The sequence below is a fragment of the Miscanthus floridulus genome, chromosome 8 (genome assembly GCF_019320115.1).
Source record: "Miscanthus floridulus cultivar M001 chromosome 8, ASM1932011v1, whole genome shotgun sequence".
Classification (NCBI taxonomy): Eukaryota; Viridiplantae; Streptophyta; class Magnoliopsida; order Poales; family Poaceae; genus Miscanthus; species Miscanthus floridulus.
Window position 1 is genome coordinate 39,669,613 of NC_089587.1, and position 27,572 is coordinate 39,697,184.

A 27,572-nucleotide genomic window follows, 5' to 3' on the forward strand; every position below is an offset into this window, starting at 1 on the left:
CATTTGCGCTGTGCGAGGGGTACCTAGGATGTGGTAGTGGGGACCTCCCGAGAAGGAAAAGAAGAGGATGCGCGATATCCTTGATGCCATCATGTTCCTAAAGAGCCATGACCTTCGAGAGGAGGGTGGCGGCGCTGATGGTGTGCGCCCTCCCGTTGTACGGGACTCTCCTGAGGCTTGCACCGAAGAAGAGCCTTGCCCTCCAGTAGACGCGCCAGGTGTTGGCTGGCGCCGCACTGGAGGTGAGTGGGAGTGGCACTAGGGTGGCAACGGCATCGATCGTGAGGCGCAGCTGATGGCTACGTCCACGACAAAGGAGGGCACGTCCAGGGCACCCATGGTGGTCGTGGCGTGGCCAGGTGTGGCCATGACATCACAGGTAGAGATGGCACGGCCAGAGCTATCATCCACGTAGGCAGGTGCGTCTACGGTAGGGCAGATGGGGGAGGCCGCACCTAAGGCATCCTCGATGGATGTGGCGTGGCCAGGCGCAACCATGACATCATTGGTGGAGACGGCATAGCCAGGGCCATCGTCTATGCAGACGGCCACACCCGTGGTGGGGCGGACAGAGGAGGCCACGCCTGGTGCATCCTTGGTGGGTGCGATGGCAGGACAGGCTTCCTCATCCATGTCATCCATCCCCTCTACTGCTAGGGGGGCCGTCCCAGGGGAGTTACTGTCGTGAGAGGGATCGACGCTGCCTAGGGTCAGCGCTGAGGCGTCCTAGCCTCTAGTCTGGGTCGCTGGAGACCCGTACGCCTAGGGAGGACCCTAGATCCAGTGGGCCAACCGACAGAACCCGACGGTGACGCTCTTCACCATCGATGATGCCACAGAGGAGATGGAGTAGGGGCATGTTCACTAGGGGATTGGGATCATGGTCAATGCCCTAACAACCACGCTGAACTCGCTGTAGGACATCATCACGTCGGTCGGCCAGGTACGTCATGTCCATGTCTCTGACCTTTGTCTCTCTCCTTTGCGCCTCTTAACATGTGTCCTCTCCGTAATCTCTCATGGACCATAGCCAGGAGAAGTCCCTGTTCCTTCATCGCGAGAAGGATGTTTGGGACCGCCTCGCCAAAGAGAAGTGGCGGCGTGAGGAACTAGAAGCATAGATCACTGCCGCCTGTTAGGAGGTGGCTGAGCTTGCCCCCGTCTGCTAGGAGTTGGCCAATCTCTAGATCAAGGAAATGGAGGCTCGCATTGATGCCCAAAAGGCTAGGGAGAAGCTCATGGACCTGCTTGAGAGGACGCGCATGGACGAGGTGGACGTCGAGCGGTTACAAAAGGAGCGGGACAACCTCCAAACCATAGAGGGGTTCTGCATGGAGCGCGACCTGGCTCATCAGGAGCATGTCGACTCCTAGCAGTGGATCTGCCTCCTAGAGGGCAAGCTCTAGGGAGAAAAGGACCTTAAGGTTGCGGCAGAAGTGGTGACCGCCAGACTCGCCACGGAGGTCAGTCAGCACTAGTAGCAGATCTAGAACTTGGAGGCTGAGGTGACTCGGTGGCGTGACAAGGCACGCAAGCTCTAGGCGGACATGGACAGTAATCCTCTAGTTTGCCATGTTGCCTTTTTTCCCTAGAATCCATGGTGAGTCCTTTAACGTGGTTGTCATGTGACTTGGACAGGACTTGATGGTAGGCTCACAGTGGAGGTGGCGAAGAGCCGTAGCCTAGAGAAGGAGCTTGGTGTGGTGAAGGCCACCCTACTAAAGGAGAGCAAAGAGAACGATGCCCTATGTGCTGCCGTCCAGCTGGTCTACAGCGACCTTGAGCTGGCCCCAGCATAGAAGACGAGTTCATTCGTGGTTCACGCTATCTAGATCATAGATTGGGCGCATGACATTGCGAGGGGCGTGCTCCGCTTTGGAATCAATCGGTCATTTGTGATCGCTCGCTCTCACTGTGAGAACATCGATCTAGCAACGATGAGCCAAGGCTTCGCGCCCGGCTACTCCAACGTTGAGCTGGAGGACATCGAGAAGAAGGTGGCCCCTCTGGCACAAGACTTATCTGCCAAGATAGAGGAAGAGATCATCCCCTCCAAAAAAATTAGTTAGTTAGATAAATGAAGTGGTGGTCTTGTAATAAATGAACAAGTTTTAGTTCTTTTGTGTTATAAAAAGGTTACTGCATTCTGACCCTTTTTCTATTGTTAAGGCTACAAAGCTTAAGGCATGGGCAAAAGAACCCTAATCACGCTGGTGAGCAAGAATGTCGTAGCCGCTGGGACATAGGTTCCTTACAGTCCGACCAACTTTACTCAGTGTTCGTTTCCACAGCTCTTGTTTTTAGATCTTAGCGTAAGAAGGGGTCAGGCACAACGATTGTTTCTGAATAGGTATGCTCTTATCAGCCCCTGAGTGAGGTCCGACCCCATGCCGTTGCTGGGGTCGGGTGTCACTAAGGATCGAGGACGAGATAGCAAAAAAGAAAACATTTTTATATTTTAGAAACACCGTTCTTAGTTTTCATGGGTACATGCATATGCTAAGGGTAAAAATGATGTAGCTGCTCGATGTTCCATGTGTTGATGAAGACCTTGCCATCGATGATCTTGAGCTTGTAGGTGCCGGGTCAGAGCACTTCTGCAACGACGTATGGTCCGTCCCATGGTGGAGAGAGCTTGTGATGGTTTTTGTTGCTCTGGATGAGGCGGAGTACCAAGTCAACGACGTTGAAGGCCTAACCCCGCACCCGACGGTTGTGGTACTAGTGCAATGCCTGCTGGTACTTAGCCGAGCAGAGGAGGGCAACGTCACGCGCCTCGTTGAGCTGATCCATGGCATCCTCGAGGGACGCCTCGACTCCCTACTCGTTGTACGCTCTGACCCTTGGTGCTCCATAGTCGAGGTCGGTTGGGAGGATAGCCTTAGAACTGTAGACCATGAAGAAGGGTGTGTAGCTGGTGGCCCGGCTAGGGGTCATCCTTAGGCTCTAGAGCACCATAGGGAGCTCCATGACCCATCGTCCGCCAAACTTGTTCAACTGGTTGAAGATCCTAGGCTTTAGGCCTTGTAGGACCATGTCGTTCACGCGCTCAACCTGCCCGTTCATGTGGGGGTGCACCACGGCGGCCTAATCGACGTGGATGTGGTATTCATCACAGAATCAGAGAAACTTTTTCCCAGTGAACTGTGTGTCATTGTCCATGATAATGGAGTTTGGGACTCCAAAGCGATGGACAATATTAAGGAAGAACAACATTGCTTGCTCGGACTTGATCATGGAGAGTCTCTATCCACTTTATAAACTTATCTATGGCAACAAGCAAGTGCGTATAGCCCCCGAACGCTCTTGAGAGGTCTGACCATATCGAGCCCCCAGACCACGAATGGCCATGTGATGGGGATCGTTTAGAGTGGTGGGCTGGCAGGTGGGTCTATCGAGCATAGTATTGACACCCTTCGTAGGTGCGCACAATCCGTTCAGTGTTGGCTACTGCGGTCGTCCAGTAGAAGCCCTATCGGAATGCATTTCCAACCAAGGTCCTAGGTGTGGCATGGTGCTCGTAGACCCCACCGTGGATATCTCTCAGCAGCTGCTTCCCTTGTTCGATGGGGATGCAGCGCTGTAGGATCCTAGTGTGGCTTCATTTGTAGAGCTCACCCTCAATAATGATGAAGGACTTAGCGCGATGCCCGAGCCACTGAGCCTCCATTTTGTTTGTCAGTAGCACCTCACGGAGGAGGTAATCGAGGTAAGGCGTCCTCCAGTCAGCAAGAGGGTCGAGCTCTACCACTGGGTCTGTGTCAAGCTTCATGACCTCGAGGTCAAGGGGAGATGAGGGTTGGTCAGCCCCCGAGCCCGGGGTCAATGGCATATCACCAGTTTGTTCTGGCTCCTCATAGCGGACTGAGGGCTTGTACTGGTTGCTGGCGAAAATGCCCGTCGGCACCGGCTCTTGGTCGGACGCCATATTTGCCACCTCGTCGGCTGCCTCATTGAGCCACCTTTGGGATGTTATTGAGCTTAAGACCATCGAACTTGTCCTCCAGCTAGTGGACCTCTCGACAATACGCAGCCATCTTGATGTTGTGGCTGCTTGACTCCTTCATGACCAGGTCGATGACCAGCTGGGAGTCACCCTAGACATCGAGCCGTTGGATGCCTAGCTCAATAGCGATGCGTAGGCCGTTAATGAGTGCCTCATATTCGGCCACATTGTTGGAGGTAGGGAAGTGGATGCGGTCCATGTACTTCATGCGCACTCTGAGGGGTGAAATGAAGACCAACCCCACGCTGCCCCCTTCTTCATCAACGACCCATCGAAGTACATCATCCAGTACTCCTGGTCGATAGTCGTTGGCAACATTTGGATCTCGGTCCATTCTGCCACGAAGTCAGCCAGGACTTGAGACTTGATGGCTGTTTCAGGGGCATACGAAATACCCTGACCCATCAACTCGAGTGCCTACTTCACAATCCTTCCTATGGCATCTCGGTTTTGGACAACATCACCGAGGGGAAAGGACGTCATGACAGTCATTGGATGTGACTCAAAGTAATGACGTAACTTTCTCTTGGTGATAAGGACGGCGTACAAGAGTTTTTGGATTTGGGGGTAGCGAGTCTTGGAATCAGACAAGACCTTGCTAACAAAGTACACGAGACGTTGTACTTTGAGGGCATGTCCCTCCTCTTCCAGCTCTACCACTAGGGTGGTGCCGACCACTTGCGTGGTGGCCACAATGTAGAGCAGGAGCGGTTCCCCTTGGTCGGGGGGACCAGGATTGGGGCCTTCGTCAGGAGCTACTTGACCTTGTTAAGTGCCTCCTAGGCTGATAGAGGGGGAGACCTCATTCGCTGAGGCGTGAGATAGAACGGCTAAGCACGGCGAGGCACCCTATAACTCATTATACCCCCTTTATGTTCTGAATCGGGCCCATCCTCGTGATGGCCGAGATCTTCTCCGGGTTGGCTTCGATGCCATGTTCGGAGATGATAAAACCCAGCAGCATACTCCTCGGACCCTGAAAATGCACTTCTTGGGGTTGAGTTTGATGCCATTTGCTCGGAGTTTCATGAAGGTCTGCTCTAGGTCGGCTACGAGCTGGTCAGCCCGTTTGGACTTGACCACGATGTCGTCTATGTAGGCCTCAATGGTTCGCCCAATGAGGTCCCTAAAATACTTGAGCATGCAACGCTGATACGTAGCTCCCACGTTTTTCAGACTGAACAACATAGTGACGTAGCAGAACGATCCGAACAGGGTGATAAAAGACGTCGTGAGCTGGTCGGACTCTTTCATCGTGATTTGATGGTATCCAAAGTACGCATCAAGGAAGCAAAGGGTTTCGCACCCTACAGTCGAGTCGACTACTTAGTCTATGTGCGGCAAAGGAAACAGATCCTTTGGACACGCTTTGTTGAGACTCATGTAATCAACACATATTTTCCATTTCCCACTCTTTTTTCTTACAAGAACGGGATTGGCTAACCACTCAGGGTGATACACTTCCTTGATGAATCCGACCGCCAAAAGCTTCATAATTTCCTCGCCGATGGCCCTATGCTTCTCCTCGTCGAAGCGACGCAGCCACTGCTTAACTGGCTTAGAGCCTGGCCTGATCTTCAAGGCGTGCTCGACGACTTCTCTCGGAATGCCTGGTATGTTCGATGGTCTCCATACAAAGATGTCTCTATTGGCATGGAGGAAGTCGATGAGCGCGCTTTCCTATTTGGAGGAAAGTGTGGTGTCTATACGCACCACTTTGCCCTTAGACCTGCTAGGGTCTATGAGGACCTCCTTAGTGCCCTCCATGGGATCAAAAGACCTGGCTGACCACTTGGGTCAGGTGCTTCTTCGACAATCTCCTCCCTAATGGCCGTGAGCTCTTTGGAGGCGACAATCACCGCGGCATGTTCATAGCACTCGACCTCGCACTCGTAGGCGCGCTGGAAGGAGGTGCCAACGATGATGACCCCGCACGGACCCAACATCTTCAACTTGAGATAGGTGTAGTTGGGGATGGCCATGAACTTCGTATAGCATGGACATCCTAGGATGGCGTGGTAGGTCCCGTGGAACCCGACCACCTTGAAGGTAAGGGCCTTCGTCCTATAATTAGTCGGATTCTCAAAGGTGATGGGCAGATCGATCTACTTGAGCAGCACGGCCTGCTTTCTAGGCATGATGCTGTGGAAAGGTACCCCGGTTAGCCAGATACGCGATCGGTCGATGCCCATGGCATCGAGCGTCTCAGCGTACATGATGTTGAGGTCACTGTCTCCATCCATCAGCACCATGGTGAGTTGCTTCTTACCGATGATCGGGTCAACCGTGAGCGGGTATCTTCCCGGCTGTGGGAGCTTTCTGGGTGGTCAGTCCGATCAAAGGTGATGGCGGACTCCGACCATCGGAGGAAGGAAGGCATGGTCGGCTCGGCCGCATAGACCTCGAGGCGCGCAAGCTTTTGGCGACGCTTAGAGTCATAGGCCGTCGACCCCCCAAAGATCATGAGGCAGCCATCTAGCATCGAAAAGCTACCATCCTTCCCCTTGGCGTCATCTGCCGCCAGCTTAGGCTCCTTCCTATGCTCCCCCTTATTGGAGCCACTGAACAGGAACTGCTTCATGAGGGCACAATCTTTGTATAGGTGCTTGACGGGAAAGGCATGGTTCAGACATGGCCCTTCGAGCAGCTTCTCGAAGTGGTCTAGGATACCCTTGGTGGGCTTCTGACCCCCTTACGGTTGGCGGCGGCCACGAGCGAGCCCTCGCGTCGCTGCTTGTTCTTCTTCTTGTTGGGTCAGTTGGAGGTGCCTTCGCCAGCGTCCTCATTCTGCTTTGCTTTGCCCTTAGGACGGTAAAAAATTGCTTCGACCGCCTCCTCGCCCGAGGCATGGCTAGTGGCAATGTCGAGGAGCTCCTTGATGGTTCACGGTCCCTTGCATCCTAGCTTGTGAACCAGGGATTTGCAAGTGGTCCTAGATAGGAAGGCTCCTATAACGTCGGCGTCGGCAACGCTGGGCAGCTCGTTGCACTGCCGGGAGAAGCACCGGATGTACTCACGAAGAGTTTTCCTAGACTTCTGTCGATAGTTTTTGAGATCCCACGGGTTCATAGGACATGTGTAGGTGCCCTAGAAGTTTTCCACGAAAATCTCCTTTAGGTCCACCCAACTTTGAATCCGGTTGGGCGGAAGGTGCTCCAACCATGTTCGTGCCAAATTGGCCAGAAACAATGGGAGATTGCGGATAATGAAACTGTCACTATTTGCTCCACTGACTTGGCAAGCAAGCCGATAATTCTCGAGGCACAGTCTGGGGTTCATTTCCCCATAGTATTTGGGATGTTGGTCGGTGGTCGGTGGTCGGTACCACGGTGGGAAGGTGGTATCGAGGATGTGTCGGCCGAAGGCCTGAGGTCCCGGCAGGTCAGGGCTCAGGCTTCGGTCCTCGCCGCTGTCGTAGCATCTACCACGATGAGGATGGTATCCACGGTTGGCTTCCTCTCTCTCATCACTTCATCCACGCTTACAGGCATCTAGGGTGTTATGTGTGTCACAGTGGAGACCGAGACTCTCATGCACCGGGGCCACGACGTCTGGTGGACAAACACGTCCCTAACATGTCATCCCAAGGGCGCGCGGTGACTGGTATCGAGCTCATGTTGCCGAGACAGCGAGCTCTCCGCCTGCTGCATCGCCACGCGCTCGAGCAGCATGCGGATCTCACGATGGGCCCAATGATCCTCGGGTGTTGTGGGCTTCGGGAGCCCTCAGAGCAAGGCCGCCTCAGCAACGATGTTCTGGCTGGCCCAGGATAAGTGTGGGAGGGCTCTATCATCTTCGATGATCCTCTAGTTCACGTCACGGGCCATGGCACGTGCACGCCCACCGTCTCCGCAGCGCTCGAGCTCTACGCGCTCCTGCTCGAGTTGGAGTCGTGCATCCTCGAGCTCCTGGTGCCGCGCCCTTAGCTGTTCCACTCACATGCGAGGAAGGGCCCCTGCATCCTCCTCGACCTCATCGCCGAGGTCATTTGGTGGGGTAGCCTCCCTCATGGACACTTTCGACGCGTCCCTTAGGGGTACCTGCCGTAAAATATTCTCGTGAGGGGTGATGACTCCCCTTGCTAGAGTCAGAGTCAGAGAGCGACTCTGAATCTCCAGCGAGAAGGTCGTGGAAAGATTCCACGACGTATTCGGTCATCCCTACGAACTCGTTGTTCGTTGGGGATGGGTGCATGCGCTGCGCCACGAGGTGGCCAACAGTCCCCGTAGCATTGCGCAGACCGAACAGGAACGTTGTCGGGGCGTCCCAAGTGAGGTGTTTCGGGGAGAGCGGTTCCCCTCCGGCGAGTTGCATCATGGCATTGGCGAAGGAGAAAGTAGGGCAGCGTAGCTCCTCTCGGGGCGGTCGGGGTCCTAGGAAGACGTCGAGTTGGCGCTCCAGTCTCCCGTAGTCGAAGCTGAGGAGCCGGTCGCTCCCGGGGACACGGGCCTCCGACACGTGTAGCTGCAGCTCCTCAAGCGCCTCGACGATCGCGTCGAGGCCGGCGGAGTGGAGAGGCTGGACGACGGCAGGAGCCTGCGTCAACTCTCCCTCCGTCGTAACAATGAAGTCTAGCCTCCCGAAGTGCACGTGCGCGCCCAGGACCCAGCTGACGTCGTGACTAGCCATACAAGGCCTGATGTGGACGTCGAGACGTGCAAAAAGCCCCTACCTGGCGTGCCAACTGTCGGTGTTTCGAACCACCGGCTAGTAAATTTGTATCTGCGTGTCTGACCCAGATAGTGTGCTAGGAGGACACAAGGATTTATATTGGTTTGGGCGGAATGTCCCTACGTCCAGTCTGCTGCTGTTCGTGTTACCGTCACTAGTTTGTAGTAGGGGTTACAAACGGACGAGAGAAGGAGAAGATCCCAAGTCTCTTGTAAAAAGATCGAACGAAATTGAGTATTGTTGAGCTCGTTCAGCCGTGCCCTTCATGGAGCGTCCTGCTTCCCCTTTTTAAAATTGAACATGACAATAAAAGAATCCAATAAAAAACTAAAAGGATTAGGATCAATTCTTAAGGTGAAGAATGGCAAAACAAATAATAATATATACATGACTTGTATATTTCTTATATATTGAAAATAGTAACTGTGTTCAGTGAAGGTGACGTGGATACTTGCATTATAGGTTGAAAGTTAATAGGCTGATATGGCATTAGCGGGAGATATAATGTGTATAGTTAGTGAGAAATAATATCGGTGGCTTACGTGCTGAGACCAAAAATACAGTGAATGGTTGGATTTGGGCCTAAACAGGCTTTCGTGGGACATCCTTGTCAGGGCCTCAGGGGCGAAACAAAAATTTCCCACGGCTTCCCAACGAGAGCGAGGTTCCCCTCCCGACTCCGAGATGGCGGCGCCGGCGGCGGACGAGGCATGGTACCGGGAGACGGAGCCACGGGTGATGGAACTGGTGAGTCCACGCCTTCCGCAGCGGGACGCATGCGCACTGCTCGCGGTGAGCCCCTGGTGCTACCGTGCCCTAGTCGCCAACTCCAGGCTCTGGGAGGTGCGCATTGCCTGACAATCCCTAACTTCCGGTTTAGCTTGTTTAGATTGGAATCGTTGCTCTGAATGTTTAAGCCCTCGCTCCACTTAGCTTTGGCCGAAGTTAGGCCAACCTCATTTCCATTAAGAAAAAAACGGAAATTCAGAAACATTTAGGCCCTGTTCCTTTATAATTCGTCTTTTTCAGCTTATTTTTTCAAACAGAACCGTGTTTTTCCCTCCCAACAAATCAGCCGGCAGTATATTGGCTTTTTTTTCAGCGAAGCGAACGGAGCCTTAGGTTTATTAGAGACATAAAACAGAAGCAAACCATACAGACTATCCCTGATCAGAAATCTGCCTCAGAAAACTAGCTACACAAGAAGAAAGCCTGCAACAAGAGAGAAAAGTTTGCTTAACCGACCGCCGCACCTGAGCAACAAAGCACCCAACTGCATTACCTGACTTGCTTGACTTCTCCATCAATAGCCTCGTAGCAATGCCCTGCCAACATCATTTCCACACCTTTAATCATCAGCTTGCGTACTTCTTCAGGATACAAACCTGTCCAACAGCGGATTAGTGGCAAGCATGACAAATGATCTCAGAGGGATGCTTCATCAGTTTATTTTCAAAGCATGCTCTGTTTCTTGTTTTCTAAATCGTCCAACAGATTGCCATCCTCTTTGGGGGTGTGGAACTGGGCGATGTTGTGTGTTTTGTCACCACCTGCTGTTGTAGTTTTTTTTTCTCTCAAACACATAGTTGTAGTTTGTCTGATTGCTGTATGATGCGAGTATAGTTGCTCACGTTTCCGCCGAACAATGGTGATGGCAGGCAATTTTCCTGTTATGTTGCATGCATTAGTTTGTGATATTGGGCTCTAATATCTTGGCCTAATTAGTTTTTAAGCTGGAACTCTTGTTATTATGTTATGTTATAATTCAGCAGCCACGGGGACTTCATGTTTTTTTTGGCCTGCTGGAGTCAGAATTCAACTTGTGGAGTTCACACTAACCTCTAACCAGGTTCAGTACTTTGAAATAACACAAGTAGCTGCTAATTCAATGCTACTTGCTCATCATCCAACTGACTTGATGCATTAGTACGACCACTTTTAATGTGATGCTTGCTGCCTAATATTGATTTGTGCTCTGTATGCATTTACTAGTGTCCTAATATTGATTTTTATTATATTATCGATTACTCTTCAGTCTTCACTGTTAAATACAGGTACTTGATCTACGTGAGATGAAGAATGCTGGAGACCGACTTATTTCAGCACTTTCACTGGTAACCGTAATTCTTCTGTTCAATAGTCCGTGCTATGCTAGTTGATAATACTATGTATATTTTTTGGGGGGCAGAGGCCTGTCGCTATGTTTTGTCTTACACATGTTATGCTTTCACATTTTTGTCCTGTTTTGAGTACTTTTTATGACATATTGTTCCATTCTTATTTAGGCAAGGTATCGTCATCTCAAAGTACTAAACCTTGAATTTGCTCAAGATATTGAGGACCGACATTTTGTTCATCTAAAAGAAATGGCAAGCTTTGCTCCCATTTTGTACTTTTAAATAAATCTAAATATGATGTTCCAACTCTAATGTTCATTAATTATGCAATGATTACAGAGTGGCATCTCACTGGAAAATTTGGAATTACTGAACCTAAATGCATGTCAGAAGATCTCTGATAAAGGAATTGAAGCTGTTACCAGTCTTTGTCCTAATCTTCAGCGCCTTGCTATCTATTGGATTGTAGGGTATATTTCTTACTGAATGTTTACTTTGGTGAATATGAATTTGTTTCTCATTGTTGAACATTTTGCTGCCTTAGACTGACAGACTCAAGCATTGGGCACATTACAAAGAACTGCAAGCAGATAGTGGACCTCAACTTGAGCGGTTGTAAGGTAGCATGCGTTTTTTTATTCTATAGCATTTTGTTGTTTCCCATGTTCTTTTCTTGAATATTGAAGCAAGCAATTGTGGACATACTATTCTAGAAGTTTATTTTAAATGTATATGATGATCATTTGCAATGTCTATCTCCAAAGAACATTGTGCCTACGATCATTTTCTTCTCTTGTTTAATAATTGGTATCATGAATGTTAAGTTTGAGGCATGTACTGATGTACTTACATATATGATGTACTTACATATATATGTACCTTCATTCACTACTTACCTTACAAAGTATGCAATAAGGATTTTGTTTTACTTGGTTCAACTGGACGAGAAGATTATCCTTGTTTGGTTGTGGGCTATATTTGGAACCATACAATCTTTCTTGAACATTGTGCTGAAGAAGAATCATGGTACAGAGAAAGAATACGCAATACAGTCTTGCTACATTGAAGTTCTCATGTAAAAGTAGAGCACAACATGGTTATAATGGAATATTAATTGTAGACTTCAATATTTAGTTTTCATGTCAATCTCTCATTACCAATTTTTCCTTGTCTTTTTGCTCCATCAATCATATATATTGCACATTCATATATCTGCTATAACAGTGATTCAAGTTATAAGTTGGTTGTTGCAATTGCAGAATATCTCAGATAAAGGAATGCAGCTGATTGCTAATAATTACCAAGAACTAAAGAAATTGAACATAACCAGGTATGGTTAGATTTCTGGAATACATCCATCACAAAACAAGTAATAATTCTTAACATGTGTCTTAGTGCTTACCCATCTTTTTGTTCTCACAAATTTTGCGTGTTTGGGTAGAAGCAGAATGTGATACCTAAATGTTCCTGTGTGCTCAATTGTCCAGGTGTGTTAAGTTGACAGATGATGGACTTAAACAAGTTCTTCTGAAATGTTCTTCACTTGAAAGCCTAAACCTTTATGCCCTTTCGAGGTAAATTTGAGAAAAATAATATAATAGCAGATGTGTCTAGCCGTGAGTAGGGTATCTAACAACTTACCTCATTTTCATGCAGTTTTACTGACAGGGTTTATAAGGAGATAGGATCATTAAGTAATCTTACATTTCTAGACCTATGTGGTGCTCAGGTAACTGTTATCTTATTTACTTTGAACTATCAAGCCATTTTTTTTCATAATCTACTGATACGGGATTTCTAGAATCTAACGGACGATGGTCTTGCATGCATATCAAGATGCGGATGTCTAACATACCTCAATTTGACTTGGTACATGAAGAGCAAACTTCTCCTTTTTTCCCTCAGTCAAATAAGATTCTGTGTATCAAACTCTGCAATCACTATCTGACAGGTGTGTACGTGTTACTGATGCTGGCATTGTAGCTATTGCGCAAGGTTGTCGGTCCCTCGAACTGTTAAGGTAACATGGTAGTATTGTCCTTAAGAAGATAGGGCATTCATCGTGTTTAAATGCATGCTCTGTTTTTGCATCCATGTAGTTTGTTTGGAATAGTTGGGGTGACTGATGCATGCCTCGAGGCTTTGTCAAAATCTTGCTCGTCCAGCCTCACAACACTCGACGTAAATGGCTGCATAGGTATTAAGGTGAGGATTTCCGAAGTCACTGTAACTACAAATTTGACCATTGATTGCAATTCGCAAGTCACAACCCTTTGCTTCCCATGATGCTATTTGATGATGTGTGTATCTGAAGTTTTAGTTCTGAAGATTTTTTTTATGTTATTTTTTTTTACTTGGACATGTTTGACAGAGGAGGAGCCGGGATGACCTGCTGAAGCTGTTCCCATCACTGAGTTGCTTCAAAGTGCACAGCTAGCAGCCACCATGGTTCTCGACGGCTTTGCATTCTACATCTAGGAAGGGGAAGGGAGGTGTTCCGGTGTGTGTTTTGACGTCAAGTTCCTGTGTTCATCTTTTTTTTATACGACTATGTATGTATGTATGTATGTATGTATTTTATTAAGAGCAAGAGAAGTTCTACAGCATCCCAATCTATGGAAGCGACTAACCGACCTGAGTTGGCAATCTGAAGCATCTCTGGTACCTTAAAATCAGAGCTTGTTCTTTCAACAGCCTGCATTCATCATTCTCTATTCTCTATAACATCCAGATGTTTGAGCATCACCGCAGGCCCTGCTTGAGCCCTCAACTAAATTTGAGGGCTCGAGTCAAAAAAAAAGGGCTTAGCCCTTATTAGGGCCCTCAAATTTTAGAGAGCCCTTAAATACTTCCCCGAGGCCTCATTCCAAATTTCTGTCAAGGGGTTATTTCTCCCTCCCGCCCGAGCACGGATCCGTTGGCGGACCTCCTCCGCTCTCCCAGGCAGGGAGCCCCTCTAGCAGGCACAGCGCCGCTCGCCTGCACTCTGCTCACGACGGCCGAGGCTGAGGACCTATGCCACCCGCGCCCTGCTTATGGCAGCTGTTACGAAATGACGTCTGTTCTCAACAGACGCCTCTTCACGGTGATCTCATCCCGTCTGTAAGGACGGTTAGGATTAGGATTAGCATAGCAGTTAATCTCATCACCAAGGGGCCTGTTTTTTGGTGAACGGTTGTCTCTTGGAGACACCCCTCAAATGTATATAATCCCCTTTATTGATCAATGAAAAGACAATTCTCTCAATCATTTGTTCAATTTACATTTCACGTTACCAACACGATGAGGATAGTCACTAAGTTGTGGACTTAGTGTAGATCCCACAATAGCAACAATGGTGCTACCTTGTGTATGGCCAACAAACAAACAGAGAACATGCACGTTATTCAATTGATGAGAAAAATACACATAAAATGTCGCATCCATTATTTAAGCGCGTAGTGCTTTAAAGTTGAAAAGCGTAAAAGGGCTTAAATAAAATGATTGATTGCAAAAAAGATAAATGAATAAATAATTTGCAAGAATATTGCTTATTGGATTTGTCATACATACAGGGACAAATGCTTTGAACAATATCACAAATGGATATTTTACAATGATAAAATATCACAAGTACAACTATATTTAAAGTCAGCGACTAAACATAAGAGTACTTAATTTTACAGCACATAATTATAAGAGACTAACAAAGTCATTTACAAATTAATGCTGAAAAATAAATAAAACAGAGAAATAGCCGCCTGGGCCAACAAACTCAAAAATCATGTTGAATAGGGCCCAGGACGGCGCATGCTGGCTCGCATAGTGGGAGACGGGAGGGGGAAGGCAGGGCGCAGGCCATTGGGCCGGCCCATGTGCGAGCGTGGGCTTATAAGAGGCAGTGGATGGCAGTTAGTGTTTCTCAACCCTAACCGTTCCTACCTCCTAAGGTCGCCGCCGCTGCTCGCCGTCTTCAAGTCGAGGACTCCCCCTCGTTGGGGGAGTAGAAGCCGCTGCCGCTGACTGCCATGTTGAGCACCTCCACGGACGGGAGGCCGAGGGCCGCCGGATTCTAGGAGCCTACGAGGATGCTGGGGCGCCGATTGACCGCCGCCACCCTACGGCCAAGGAGGCGTCGGAGCGTTTGGGGCGTGGTGGCGGTGCCCTCGGTCAGGGTTGCAGCCAAAGGAGGACCCGGGAGGGCCATCGCCTTCATGCGGGCGTTGTCCTCTGCTCGTGTCGCGTCCGGAGAAGCAGTCGCCGGTGCTAGGGTCGTCGCCGTGCCGTTGCGCGCGCCAAAGATACTCCGAGGAAGGGGCAGCGCCGCTGCCGGAGGAGACATTGAAGGGCCAGCCACGTCGAGGAAGGTGTACGACGGGACATCAGACCTGGCTGCGAGTGTGCCGCCGGGATTGAAGAGGTTGCCGATGCTAGGGGCAACCACCATCTCCTCGTCCTTGTCCTCGGTCTTCACTTGCTAGAGCATCGGCGCGGCGACAGTGTTGAAGTACCAGGGATCGAGGGCATCACCGGGGATGCTTCTGCCAGCAGCCACTTGAGTCTCAGGGACCAGCATGGGCGATGGCAGTGAGTAGTTGTACTCCAGCATGTGCGGCATCAACGTGTACTTCTTGCAGAAGTCACACCAGTAGCGAGGCGGTGCCGGTGCTGGCGACATCGGCTCCATGGGACGTACGTGGGTACAATGACGAGCTTGGCAATCACTTCATCGACGGGTAGCACCAGGGCTTCAACGACTGGTGGCGCCGGGGCTTCAACCGCTGGTGGTTCGGCGTTGCTTGGGCCGACACCGTCCACGCCAAGGCAAGGTGACGATGGCTAGCTCTGTAGATGGAGGTTGCACGGAGAAGCATGGCGGCCATGACAAATCAGACTCCATTGGCGGCGAGGAACAGCATCTACACGGAGGCCATTGCTAGCGTTGTGGCGAACACGAGGCCCAAGGCGCTTGAAGATGTTGCGGCGCTGTCCATGGTGGTCGTGGTGGTGGATCGGGCCACGATGAACTCCACCGACGCGGCGAACGGCGAAGATCAAGCCACGGACGACATGGGATAGTAAGTTGATCTTTGCCATGGTGCTTACCATGGTCGATACAGTGGCATGTGTTCCACTGCTGTTGTTCTCTTTCTCTTGTTCCTAAGAGCAACGTGTGCTGATAACGTCTACAACTTTACTTGATGACAAAAAACATTCTAAACTTATGGTTTGGAATAATCAGCAGCGCCCTATAGGGTCTGCTCCATTGCCTGAAGTACATGCCTACACTCAGAATAAACCCAAATTTTATGGTGGACCTTCTAAGACCCATCCTCAGGGAAATTCCAAGAAAGGTAAAAAACAACGGAGGCGCTACAAGAAATCCCAAACTCGTATTTCCAACAATGGTAAGAACATTTCCAAACATAGGAATGACAAACCTGTGTGTCAAAAGTGTGGTTGTTATAGCCACGCTACAAAGAAATGTCATACCTCAAGTCATCTTGTTGATCTCTACTTAAAGTCTGTGGGCCGTGGACATGCTACACTAGGACAGAAGTATGAAGCCCATTTCAATCTTCGACCTAACACCACTGTCGGTGTTTGATAACCGACAACTCGTCACGAGGTTACCCGGGACGATGTTTGAAGGGCTTCGGCGTATGCAGAACTCAACAGTAAATGCAAAGAGATGAACGATTTATACTGGTTCGGGTCCTCGTAATCGAGTAATAGCCTTTAGGTCTAGTCGACGTGTAGCCTTTTGCATTGGATTGATTGGTATGGTTGTTAGGGTATAAGGGGTGCACCGTACCTCTCTTTATATAGGGGAGAGGGTAAGGGTGCGTATCTAGTCCTAGCCGGTTACAATAGAAGAGTCTAGTTCTATTACAGAATCTAGCTTTCTTAGTAAACCGACTAAGTTGATCACGCCACCTTGCCTCATGTCCTTCAGCATATCGTGGGCCAGCCCAGGGTCCATCCGAGTAGTAACCCCTATGGGGAACCCCTAGGACCCTAGTCCATCAAGCCCCCGAGCATGTCATGGTTGAACTTGGAAGCCTTCTTATTCCTCCAGGTCTTGCCGAGTAGAAACAAGCATCGTCCGAGTGCTTTCATGAGTGAAGCCATGAGGTGCTCTTTAAGTCTTCAAGTGGTGTGCGCTTTCTAGGAAAGTGCACTCACCGAGTGTAGCCCTCGAGTGTCTTGTTGTTTGAGAACAAAGAGTGAGAGGGTCCAAAAGAAAAAAACATCCATAGAGGATATGTACCCTGCGGCCCCCGAGCTTATGTCCGAGTACTTGTACTCGGGACAAGGATCTGTAAAAGAATATACTCAAGGATGTGAGTGTAAGCAATATTTGCCGTCTTGTCTGCTTGTGAGAAAGCAGGTAAGACTTGTCAAAGTCACATGCAAGGCTATTACCACTGGTCCTAAAGATGCTCAGAATATTCGATCGAATATGCTAAAAAATATGTTGTCCAGTGTACTGTTGCCTCACATGTGCTAAGATAAGGCTATGCTGCACACTAAAAAGGTGTAGTGGGGCGCACTGTACCCTTGTAGTGTGGCATGTGAGGCTGTATTGTAGTCAGAAACTTGACTGTTCTCTCCCCCATGAACTTAGTCCATGTAAACCACCTCGGAACCTATAAAAACCCTCCTGGCGAGCATTGAACCCCATCGAAGGAGGAAGCAAAGTAGCTCTGAGTTTGAAGCTTGTAGATATGGTGGTTAACGAAGTAGACTAGCCCTCGGGAATACTTGGCTTGCATAGGCAAGAGTTGTAGCAACTAAAAGAATTCTTGTGATAGGGTTTAGACATAGGCTAAACCCGTAGTTGTGCACAATAGAGTAGCCTAGAGCTGCAAGTAGAAGAATCCTTGTGATGACCGGTAGAGTGGCATATCCAGCAGTCCCATGTAAGTTCTTCGAGTGTGCCTATCGACGTCTATCCATGAAGGGTCATACTCTGACCCGAATGTGTACAGATGGCGTTGGCAAGATATGCCAAGGGCTCATCCTACCTACTAGCCAGTAGGCCGCCTCCTACAGCAGCTATGCTCCCAAGGTAGTTGGCCAACAAATGTTCTTAGTCCGATAGACTACCCAAGGTTCTAGGCTAGACCACTCTGCACTTCTGTTATCTACTCAGATGCACTACTCTTCTGTCCATGATTCCAAGCATGCCGAGTAGATAAAGTCCTACTGAGAAGCACTTAGAGTATGAGTACTCTGCCATAGCCGAGTAGGTTTTGTACTTGTAATTTATGAAAAATCTTGGATCCAATATCTATACTCTTTAATGGAAAAATTCTCCAAAAAATTCAGACTTGTCTTTGATCTGTGATGCTTCATAATGTGAATGTTGTGAAACCGCGTGGCTGTCAGTTTGGAACGGTGAACCGTGTGAACGGTGTGAAGCTGTATAACATGGAAGTCAAAGGGCCATCTAGGCCGTTTACAAACCCAGTAACGGCGATGTGTCGTCTTCAGACTGTAGCGCGAAGAAGTCAAAGGGCCAGTTGGGCCATAGCAAAAGCCCAGTAACGACACCAACGCTGGGTCCACACTGTGGTAATGGGGAAGCCGAAGGGTTATGACTGTACCTATAAATAATCCCCTGTGGTAACTGAGGGTTTTTACCCCTTTCACTCACACCACCGCCACCAGTGTTCTTGCTCTTGCTCGCTCCATAAACCCTAGCCACTGCCAGTGAATGCGAGTGAAAAAGTTTGTTAATTTCCGAGTGATGGCGAAATCAAAGAAGACCACCGCCGCCGTTGCCGCTACTTCCGCGTCGAAGGGAGGCAAGAAGCAGTTGAGCAGAGCAGATCCGTACATCGTGAAGATGTAGATTTGGGAGGAGTCGACTATGAAGGAGGAGATGCTGATCAAGCTGCACGAGGATGGGCTGCTGCCGAAGAAGCATCTCGGTGAGTGGAGAGCCCCTGGTAACCATCATGTCCCCAAACTCGAAGAGGGAGAGATAGTGTTATTTACTTCTTTTGTCGAGCGCGGATTAGGGTTGCCTGCCTCTGATTTCTTTCGTGGATTGCTGCATTACTACGACATTCATATGAACCATCTGAACCCCAATTCCATCCTGCAACTTTCGATTTTTGTCCATCTTTGCAAAGATTTCCTTGGAATCCCCTCTTCTATCCGTCTGTTCCGATATTTCTTCAAGCTAAAACCCCACCCGGATGCCACCAACCTAGATGTAGTGGGTGGAGCAGGGTTCCAGTTTAGGATAGGACGGAAGATAGAGTACCTGACGTATAATCTGAAGGATTCCAACAAAAAGTGGAACATTAGGTGGTTTACTCTGGCAATGCGTTGCCATCCATGGAAACCCACTCTACCGAGCCCCCTAGGGTGAATCCCTTTTGGGAGCAAGAGAACCTAACGATGGAGGATTTTGAGGTCATCCGTCTTCATATCACCTAGATTGTTGTGCGCCACAAAGGCGGCTTGACTGGAGAGGGCGTAGCTGCCAATTGGTTAGGGCACCAAGTGCAACCCTTATAGCAAAGGCTGAATTATGGGTTTGAGTACACGGGACCTGAGGACCCAGGCCATGTAACCAAGGAAGGACTATCTGATGCCGAGTTGCTGGATCGACTGCAACACATGTTTGCTCAGTTGAAAGAGCTACCTATGGTGAAGGACGAGTACTCCGCTGTGAACCCACCACCAAATGTAAGTGTCATTAAATATCTATTTTTGACTTGAAGAAGCTGAGTATCGTAACTGATGATGCATTATTTCTGTCTGCAGCACTTGGAATGTAACTTTGTGGATCTCCCCTCTCTACCGCCACCACCATCGGCTAGGAACACGGGCTCTAGTGCTCAAGGTGACGCGAGGGAGGAAGCGGAGTCGGATGACTCTAAAGCCACCCTGACAGACAACCAGCGTGGCCGGAGGCAGGTTGGTGAAGCTGAGAAGAAGCGGGCACGAAGCCCAAGTGTGGAGTTGGAGGACACCACGCACCTGCAGAGAAGACCTCGGAGAGCAGTTTAGAAATAGTGAGAGAGCACTTCTCAGCAACAGGGTAAGAGTTCTTTTCCTTCTCGGTTTTCTTGAACATTAGTCAATCCCTTTGTGCTTATTTGACAGAAGTAGCCGAACCAGCCGCCAAGCAGACAACTGGGACGGCATCGGGGGGGGGGGGGGGGGGGGGTTGAAAACCCTGACTTTGTTACGCAAATCAAGAGCCAATTTCTCGAGATGCCTGAGCTTGGTGAAGAAGATACACCATTTTGAGGAGCGGCGCTGGCTACTTTGAGGAGGCTAACCTCCTTGCACAAAACATCCACTGAAGCGTAAGTAAAACCAACTTATCTTGAGTGTATATACTCAACTACCTTGTAGGAGTGTAATTGTTCATGATGCTATAGGTCATCAAGCGGAGGAAAGATGCCACCCCGCCCTGAGACGAACCCTGTGTCCCTGAAAGGGGCACCGGTGAATAACTACGAGGGTGCTGACCACCCAGCACTACCGGATTCCGCTTCTTTACCGAGTGCCTTAGGCACTCGGTAAAGGCCGATATACACTCGGCAAAGCGTGCTCGGTAAATAGTTTATCGGCAAAGATCTCTTTGCCGAGTGCACTTTATCGGGCACTCGGTAAAGCCTTTACCGAGTGCTAATTTGACACTCAACAAAGAAAAGTCGCCGTGACGGCGAGTGCCACCATGACAGCGGCTTTGCTGAGTGTCAAGGTCAAGTACTTGGCAAAGGTCGCCGCTTTGCCGAGCGCCGTTGACTCAGACACTCGGCAAAGGTGGCCACTATGCCGAGTGCCACCGGCAAGACACTCGGCAAACATGAGACCTTTGCCGAGTGCCTGGCCTGTGGCAGTCGACAAATCTATGATATTTGTCGAGTGCAATGGCCTTTGCAATCAGCAAAGCATGTTCCCAGGTAGTCTGTAACACCCCGGTGTTACATTGTAATGTTTTGCTAAAACATCACAGGAGCATCATGTATTTGTGTATATGTGTGTAAATTGGAGTATAAATCAATATACGACATTTGAAACGTTTATCCGAAACGGGAAATAAATGTTAAGTTTCATGTCGCTTTATATTGTTCAGTATTCTAAACGGATTTTTATTAAATAAAAATGATGTAGATCGTGTATGTGAACTTTAATAAAATTTGTAGTACGAACTCAGTAGTCGACAATGAAACAGGTAGCTCGGAATTGGAATTCGACGCGAAACCGTTCGAAGTTTAAGTCATTTCGCGTAAGCTATAAATGGGTCGACGAAGCCACTTTTGGTAATTTGTAGAAAACCCGTGCACGTCATCTGCTTCGGACAAGCCATCACTGACCATGGTCACCACTGTGCCTTGGTTGCCTGCCACCGCACGCAAGCACACTGCGCACGAGTCTTATCAGCTCTGCACTCGCGTGGGTCGACCGCGCGGACAGTCGCCTGGGCACGTCTCACTGTCTTCCGTCGTCATGTGCACGCGTACCTTGTGTTAATGACCGTGGATGTGCCAACGCCTCTGTCTCCGCTGAAGCCATGGCCAACGGTACCTCTTGCTTTCAATTCGACGTGACCGTAGAGCGTTAATGAAATTCGTCGCGTCCGTGGCTCCGCGAGACAGCCAGCAGCTTGATTGACACCACCTTGCCCATTGTAGCACCTCACTGTGCTTCAATTTTGGAAGCACAGCTCCGGCTGCTCCATAAGAACGAGGTGAACTGCGCCGTCGTCCATCCACTGAACCAGAGCATACCAGTTCAATTCACCGCACTGCTAGCTTCTCCTTCAGCTGCTCATCGCACTGCCCACTTCATTCAAAGCTCCACCGCCGTTTTGCGTCTTCTTCGTGGCCGGCGGAACCTCGCCCGAGCAGAGTAGCAGGCGACCGGCGGTGCGTTACTGTTTATCTTAGCTTGCTGACATCATCATGACGTCACCCCTACGTCACACGTGTTTGTGGCCGCTTTTCATGTAGGAAAATAAAGCCGTAATACGTTGAAATACGCCTCTGTGGGCTGCTGCCGCTGGCTGGGCCGCTGGCTGGGCCACGCTGCCGCTGCCGTGCGCCCGCTGGGCCTGCTCGCGCTGGTGCCGCGCCCCCGCCGTGGGCCGGCCTGCCACGCGCGCTCGGCCCGCTGCCGCTGCCAGCCGCTGCCGCTGCTGGCCCACTGCCGCTGCCAGCCCGCCCGCGCTACCGCGCGCTTGCTCGCTGGGCCGCGCTGGCCGCTGGGCCACGCCGCGCGCGCCCGCTGCCGTTACCGCTACCGCACGCACGCGCCGCGCGTCGCTGGGCCGCGTTGGCCACTGGGCCGCGCTGCTGCTGCCGCGCGCGCTCGGCCGCTGCTGCTGCGCTGCTCGCTGCCGCGCTGGGCCCGCTGACGCTTGCTGGCCGCATCGCGCGCCGCGCGCTCGCGTCCGCCGCTGCTGGGCCGCGTGCGCTGCTGGGCCATTGCGCTGGGCCGCGCCCGCTGCTGCGCTACTGCTGGGCTACGTCGGACCGTGTGGGCCGCGAATGAGGATTCGTTTTCTTATTTCCAGTGAATTTGTTACTGATTATTCAATTTAGTTTCAAGCTAAACTTCGATAATTAGTAGTAAATTGCATGGTTGTCCAAAAATAGTGAAACCAAGTTTGTTAGGTTCACAAAAATGCCATCTACCTGTTAGTACAGTTAGTTCACCATTAACTGTTAGGATGGTAGGCTCATAAGATTAAAGTAGAGAGCTTAGAGGTATATCGATTTTTAATTGCAGGAGTTGTTGTAGTAAACCGACAACAGCTTAGCCTTGGAAATCGTTACAGTAGGTTCCTTAGGTATTTATATACTTGCTGTAAAAGTGGTAACCATAGAACGAGTTGTTAGATAAAGTAGCTATTGCCTTTGCTTTATCGTATAGAGCGTAAACTAGCATTAGGGGTAAGAATAGCGGTAGTTGCTATAACAATAATGATACTTTGAAATGGTTATCGGCGACAATAGGTAGCCTAGTACCGTGGTTGATATCCATAGCTTAGTAGCTAAATCAATGTACTTTTATTTTAAGAGCTGCTGTTGTTATATTCCTAAGCATTGCATCATCATTTCATGCATGTAGATCACGAGCTGGTAGACTTCGTGCCCGTCGTCGAGCCGGAGTACGACGAGGTGATCGAGGAGTACGAGGAGGAGATCTTCGCACAGGAGGAAGTCCAGGAGCCTGTTGGTGCTGACTTTGCTGACCCGGCACCTGCCCAAGGCAAGCCCCGGTGCATAACCCCTATTTTTAAATGATCACTGAATATATTTATATGATATGCATTTACGTTATAGGCATTTTATGGAAACTACATGCATAGATATATCCACCATGAGTCCTACTAGTGCAGGTCGAGTAGCTGCTATGCTCAGGATGTCGGTAGCGTGAGTAACCTGCCGTTACTCGCAAATAGGTGATTACACTATGATATCATGATGAAATAATGGAAAGGAAAAATGGTGACCGGACAGGGATGTGGATGTTGGTACTGGTGGGTGTGAGGGGTTGTGTCCTGCGGCCAACAGGGCATAGCTCGGTTACACTTTTTCCCTGTCTGTGTCGATTAAGGACCGGTCGTTGCATATGACTCTAGGCAAGTCACCGACTATTGTCCCGAGCACATACTTGGGTATGGGCGCAGGGAAGACTTGCTGCTCTCTTGTCGCGGATCCGGCTCTTTCCGGACCGACTGATGGGAAGAGGAGGTGGTGGAGGTCCTTGCGCCGCACTGAGTCCGGGATTCAGAGGCGGGGGCTTGGAGTCCAAGTTTGGACGGGGACCTGGACACCCGGGACAGGAGAGTGGTGGGTTAGTCCTGCTTGTGCCTGGGGTACAAGCGGGGCGTGTGTCTTCGGGGCACCCAGCTGGGTACATTGATTCGCGAATCGCCGGGTTATCCGGTACGGCTTGTCTGCGGTTTAGCACCGTAGTAAGAACTGGAAGTGAAAAAGGAGAAGGAACAATATCGATTGCTCAACCCTTGCTTGAAAGTAGAACAGGTGCTTATATAGATTGACTAGATGAAAACTTAATCCGGCTGATGATAATAATGTATCAATAAGGACTCACTATTAATATTGCTTTTTGCTAAAAGAGAACCAGCAACCATAAAGCCTAGCATATTTCTTGGAGTCGGGAAAGTATTCCCACTATCGGATAAGTCTTGCGAGTACATTGTGTACTCAGGGTTTACTTACCCCTGTTGCAGGTGACGCTTGAGGAGTGTCTTGTGTGGAGGATCCATCTGGTGGGCTCAGACGGACTCCTCGTTATCTTATCGCTAGATGTTATCTTTTAATATTCCGCTGTTTATCATTCCGCACTCTGTATTTGGTATTGTAATAATGTACTTTTAAGAAACTCTAATGTATGAGATGGACTTGTGTTGTAACTCGTTTTCATTATTGGATCCTTGGGATAAATGTGGATCTTTCGGGTTCTCCCTCGGGGTGTGCCCGACGGATACCGCTCGTTGTAGTTGCTTTTGGAGTGCTTAGGGTCTGGTGGAAGACGAGCACCTCCGTAAGTATGCTATTTCGGGTGGTTCTGCCACAGTTGGTACCAGAGCCAATAATGGTCATGAGTTCCTCACTCTTTTACAAAACTAAAAGTTTGACCAACAAAAGTTTTGCGAAAAGTAGGATGCGATTAAGTTAAGTTATATAAATATAAGCCCTAGCTATATGGTGTATCTAGGATAGCGGCACTGGTTTTATCTAATCAGTTTTCTGCAGATACACTGACTTACGTGGCGTAAGAAATCGCTTAGTATACGGAAAGTAAGTGTGCGATGTGCCAAAAATGTTACGAATGTCGCTATATTCCGGCTTGAGTGAACGTATAGGTCGAAGCATGCATCATATAGTAGCATCTTACTTGATCTAGAAATCCCCTTGCACGTATAATGAAAGTAGTAAATTGGTAGAACTAACTTAATGAATGCTTTAATAAATGTGCTGCCATTTCTTTAATCCCTGGATCCTGATCAGGAAGGTGTCCTAATGGTTGGTTTGTCTCTCTTATAGATGAATCTGAGGTCCGGACGTGGGAGCACTAGTTCGGGAGCGGCCAACGAGGGCCATGGTGACAGTGGTCGGGCTTTTGAGCGTGACGACGAGGGAGCTCGGGAGGTTCCACCTTTGGTTCCTCATCCTTTCCCGCCGCCGCCACTGCCTCCGCCGTTGTCCGCCGCGAAGGTCATGGTGGAGTTGTTGGCTGCTCGTCAGGAGACAGCTCGTGCCATGGAGATTATGGCACAGGCCGTCGCGGGTCTCGCCCGTGGAGGCCCCGGGGGCAACGGTGGGAATGGGGGTGGTGCTCGCCGTCCTGAGGGACAGTCCTCTTACCAGGACTTCCTCAAGACCCACCCACCCACGTTCACGCCGTCGGACGATCCTTTGGAGGCGGAGCACTGGCTTCGCACGCTGGAGCAGAAGTTTCGGCTGCTCGGAGTGGCCAACGAGCAGAAGGTGCACTTTGCGTCCTAGCAGCTTTTGGGGTCCGCAGGTGCCTGGTGGGAGACTTTCCTGGCCGCGGAGCTGCCGGATCACCCGGCAATGTGGCAGGAGTTCTCCACCGCCTTCCGCGAGTTCTTCATACCTGCTGGTGTTATCCACCAGAAGGTGACTGAGTTCATGGAGCTGCGTCAGGGGAGCAGGACGGTAATGGAGTATGTGACCCAGTTTAACCACTTGGCTCAGTATGCTGGTAGTCAGGTGGACACGGATGACAAGAAGAAGGATCGCTTCTTTCGCGGTCTCACTCCTGCTCTTCAGGAGAAACTGTACCTGGGGAACTATCAGACCTTTGGGGCTCTGATGAACGCCGCCATTGCTCTTGAGGGTTTTCAGCGGGCATCTCAGGCGGATTGGAAGCGGAGGAGGGTGGCAGCTGGATCCTCCAGCCACCCTCATACTCAGAAGGTGCAAATTGTTAGGCGGGGGCCCTATCAACCATCCGGCGGGCCTCCGTTCCGGTCACCCCAGCAGACATCACATACTTCTGCTACTCAGTACAAGGCACCTCAGCAGCAGGTGCAGCCCCAGCAGACTCAGGGACAGCAGGTCCCACCTCGTCAGGGATTCGGGAGCAAGCCTGGTGCTTGTTTCAAGTGTGGCAAGGAGGGCCACTATGCCAGGGAGTGTCCTCAGCAGCAGACAGCTCAGCCGTCTCAGCCATCTGCAAATTCTAGGCTGATTAAGAGGACTTTCATCAAGAGGAAGGTGCCCAGCAGATCTGGTCAGGTGCACTTCACGGATGCTCAGCAAGTTGTGCAGCAGGAGACAGTCATGGCTGGTATGTTCACCATCGAATCCCATCCAGCTTTGGCGTTGTTTTATTCTGGTGCATCACATTCCTTTATGAGCATGGGGTTTGTAGAGCGGCACAACTTATCACTATTGGCTATACCGTATGCCTATAAGATCCGTACTGCGGGTTCTCAGATGTTCATCAATACCCGCACGGATACAGTAAGTTTGGTATTAGCCACCCACACTTACCGTCTACAGTTCATGATAATGCCTGGGCAAGGCATTGATGTTATTCTTGGAATGAACTGGTTGCGGGCGTATGGGGTAGTATTGGATATGAAGAGAAGGAGTGTAGAGTTACGGCTTCCATCTTCTGAGGATAGGATGTCTCTCATCATACCCTCAGAACCAGTCTTACCTATTGCTGCCCATGCTGAAGCCGTTCCTGATCTTACCTCCATTCTAGTAGTATGTGAGTTCCCAGATGTTTTCCCTGAAGATCTTCCTGGATTGCCACCGGACCGTGAGGTAGAATTCTCCATTGAGCTTGAGCCTGGTACTGCTCCTATCTCTAGGCGTCCGTACCGCATGGCTCCGAGAGAACTGGCAGAAATGAAGAAACAACTGGAGGAGTTGATGGACAAGGGTTTCATCCGCCCAAGTTCTTCACCATGGGGTTTCCCTGCAATTTTCGTGAAGAAGAAGGATGGTACTCTGCGGATGTGTGTGGATTACCGCCCTCTCAATGCGGTAACAGTTAAGAACAAGTATCCCTTGCCCCGCATAGATACTTTGTTTGATTAGTTAGCTGGTGCCATGGTGTTCTCGAAGATAGATCTTCGATCGGGCTACCATCAGATCAAGATCAGGCCACAGGATATACCAAGGACAGCTTTCTCTACTAGGTATGGGTTGTATGAGTACCTAGTGATGTCTTTCGGTCTCACCAATGCCTCGGCTTTCTTCATGTACCTAATGAACTCAGTTTTCATGCTGGAGCTGGATAAGTTTGTGGTAGTTTTCATTGATGACATCTTAATCTATTCCAAGAATGAGGAAGAGCATGCCCGTCACCTCCGGATAATACTGACTCGACTCAGAGAGCACCAGCTGTATGCTAAATTCAGCAAGTGCGAGTTTTGGCTTGATCGAGTGTAGTTTTTGGGACATGTGTTGACACCTGAGGGCGTTTCTGTGGATCCCAGCAAGGTGCAAGATGTATTGGATTGGAAGTCTCCTAGGTCTGTACACCAGATCCGTCAGTTCCTTGGGCTAGCTGGATACTATCGACGTTTCATCCCTGATTTCTCCAAGATAGCCCAGCCCATGACTAAGCTACTCCAGAAAGAAGCTAAGTTTGTTTGGAGTCTAGCTTGTGAAGAAGCTTTTCAGTCCCTGAAGACTTTTCTGACCACTGCTCCTGTATTGGCTCAACCTGATATTGAGAGGCCCTTTGATGTTTACTGTGATGCCTCGAAGACGGGTTTGGGGTGTGTGCTTATGCAAGAGGGGCGTGTGATAGCT

General features: G+C 49.8%; 2 protein-coding genes across 3 annotated transcripts; one reads left to right on the forward strand and one right to left on the reverse strand.

Moving 5' to 3' along the window:
* Nucleotides 1-3,601: 3,601 nt before the first annotated feature.
* LOC136468909 (uncharacterized) lies at nt 3,602-3,928 on the reverse strand. The gene has a single exon (XM_066467310.1). The coding sequence runs from the start codon at nt 3,926-3,928 to the stop codon at nt 3,602-3,604; it is 327 nt and encodes a 108-aa protein (XP_066323407.1).
* A 5,353-nt stretch (nt 3,929-9,281) lies between these two features.
* Nucleotides 9,282-13,487, forward strand: LOC136471707 (F-box protein At3g58530-like). Of its 2 annotated transcripts, none has more exons than XM_066469450.1 (12): nt 9,282-9,520; nt 10,732-10,791; nt 10,963-11,046; nt 11,134-11,264; nt 11,339-11,414; nt 12,054-12,124; nt 12,282-12,368; nt 12,451-12,523; nt 12,596-12,663; nt 12,746-12,814; nt 12,894-12,999; nt 13,166-13,487. In XM_066469450.1, exons 1-12 carry the CDS (start codon nt 9,362-9,364, stop codon nt 13,229-13,231), a joined length of 1,050 nt encoding a protein of 349 aa, XP_066325547.1. In that variant the 5' UTR covers nt 9,282-9,361; the 3' UTR covers nt 13,232-13,487. The 2 variants fall into 2 exon arrangements, with proteins under 2 accessions (XP_066325547.1, XP_066325548.1); XM_066469451.1 differs by having other exon boundaries at nt 9,288-9,424.
* Nucleotides 13,488-27,572: the final 14,085 nt, after the last annotated feature.

What these genes read in the sequence shown, in the direction of transcription:
- LOC136468909 (XM_066467310.1), bottom strand. Translation starts at nt 3,928, where the DNA reads ATGGCGTCCGACCAAGAGCCGGTGCCGACGGGCATTTTCGCCAGCAAC.
- LOC136471707 (XM_066469450.1), top strand. Translation starts at nt 9,362, where the DNA reads ATGGCGGCGCCGGCGGCGGACGAGGCATGGTACCGGGAGACGGAGCCA. An exon ending in TAGACCTATGTGGTGCTCAG is followed by an intron (nt 12,524 to 12,595) that starts GTAACTGTTATC and finishes CGGGATTTCTAG; the next exon opens with AATCTAACGGACGATGGTCT. An exon ending in ACATACCTCAATTTGACTTG is followed by an intron (nt 12,664 to 12,745) that starts GTACATGAAGAG and finishes ACTATCTGACAG; the next exon opens with GTGTGTACGTGTTACTGATG.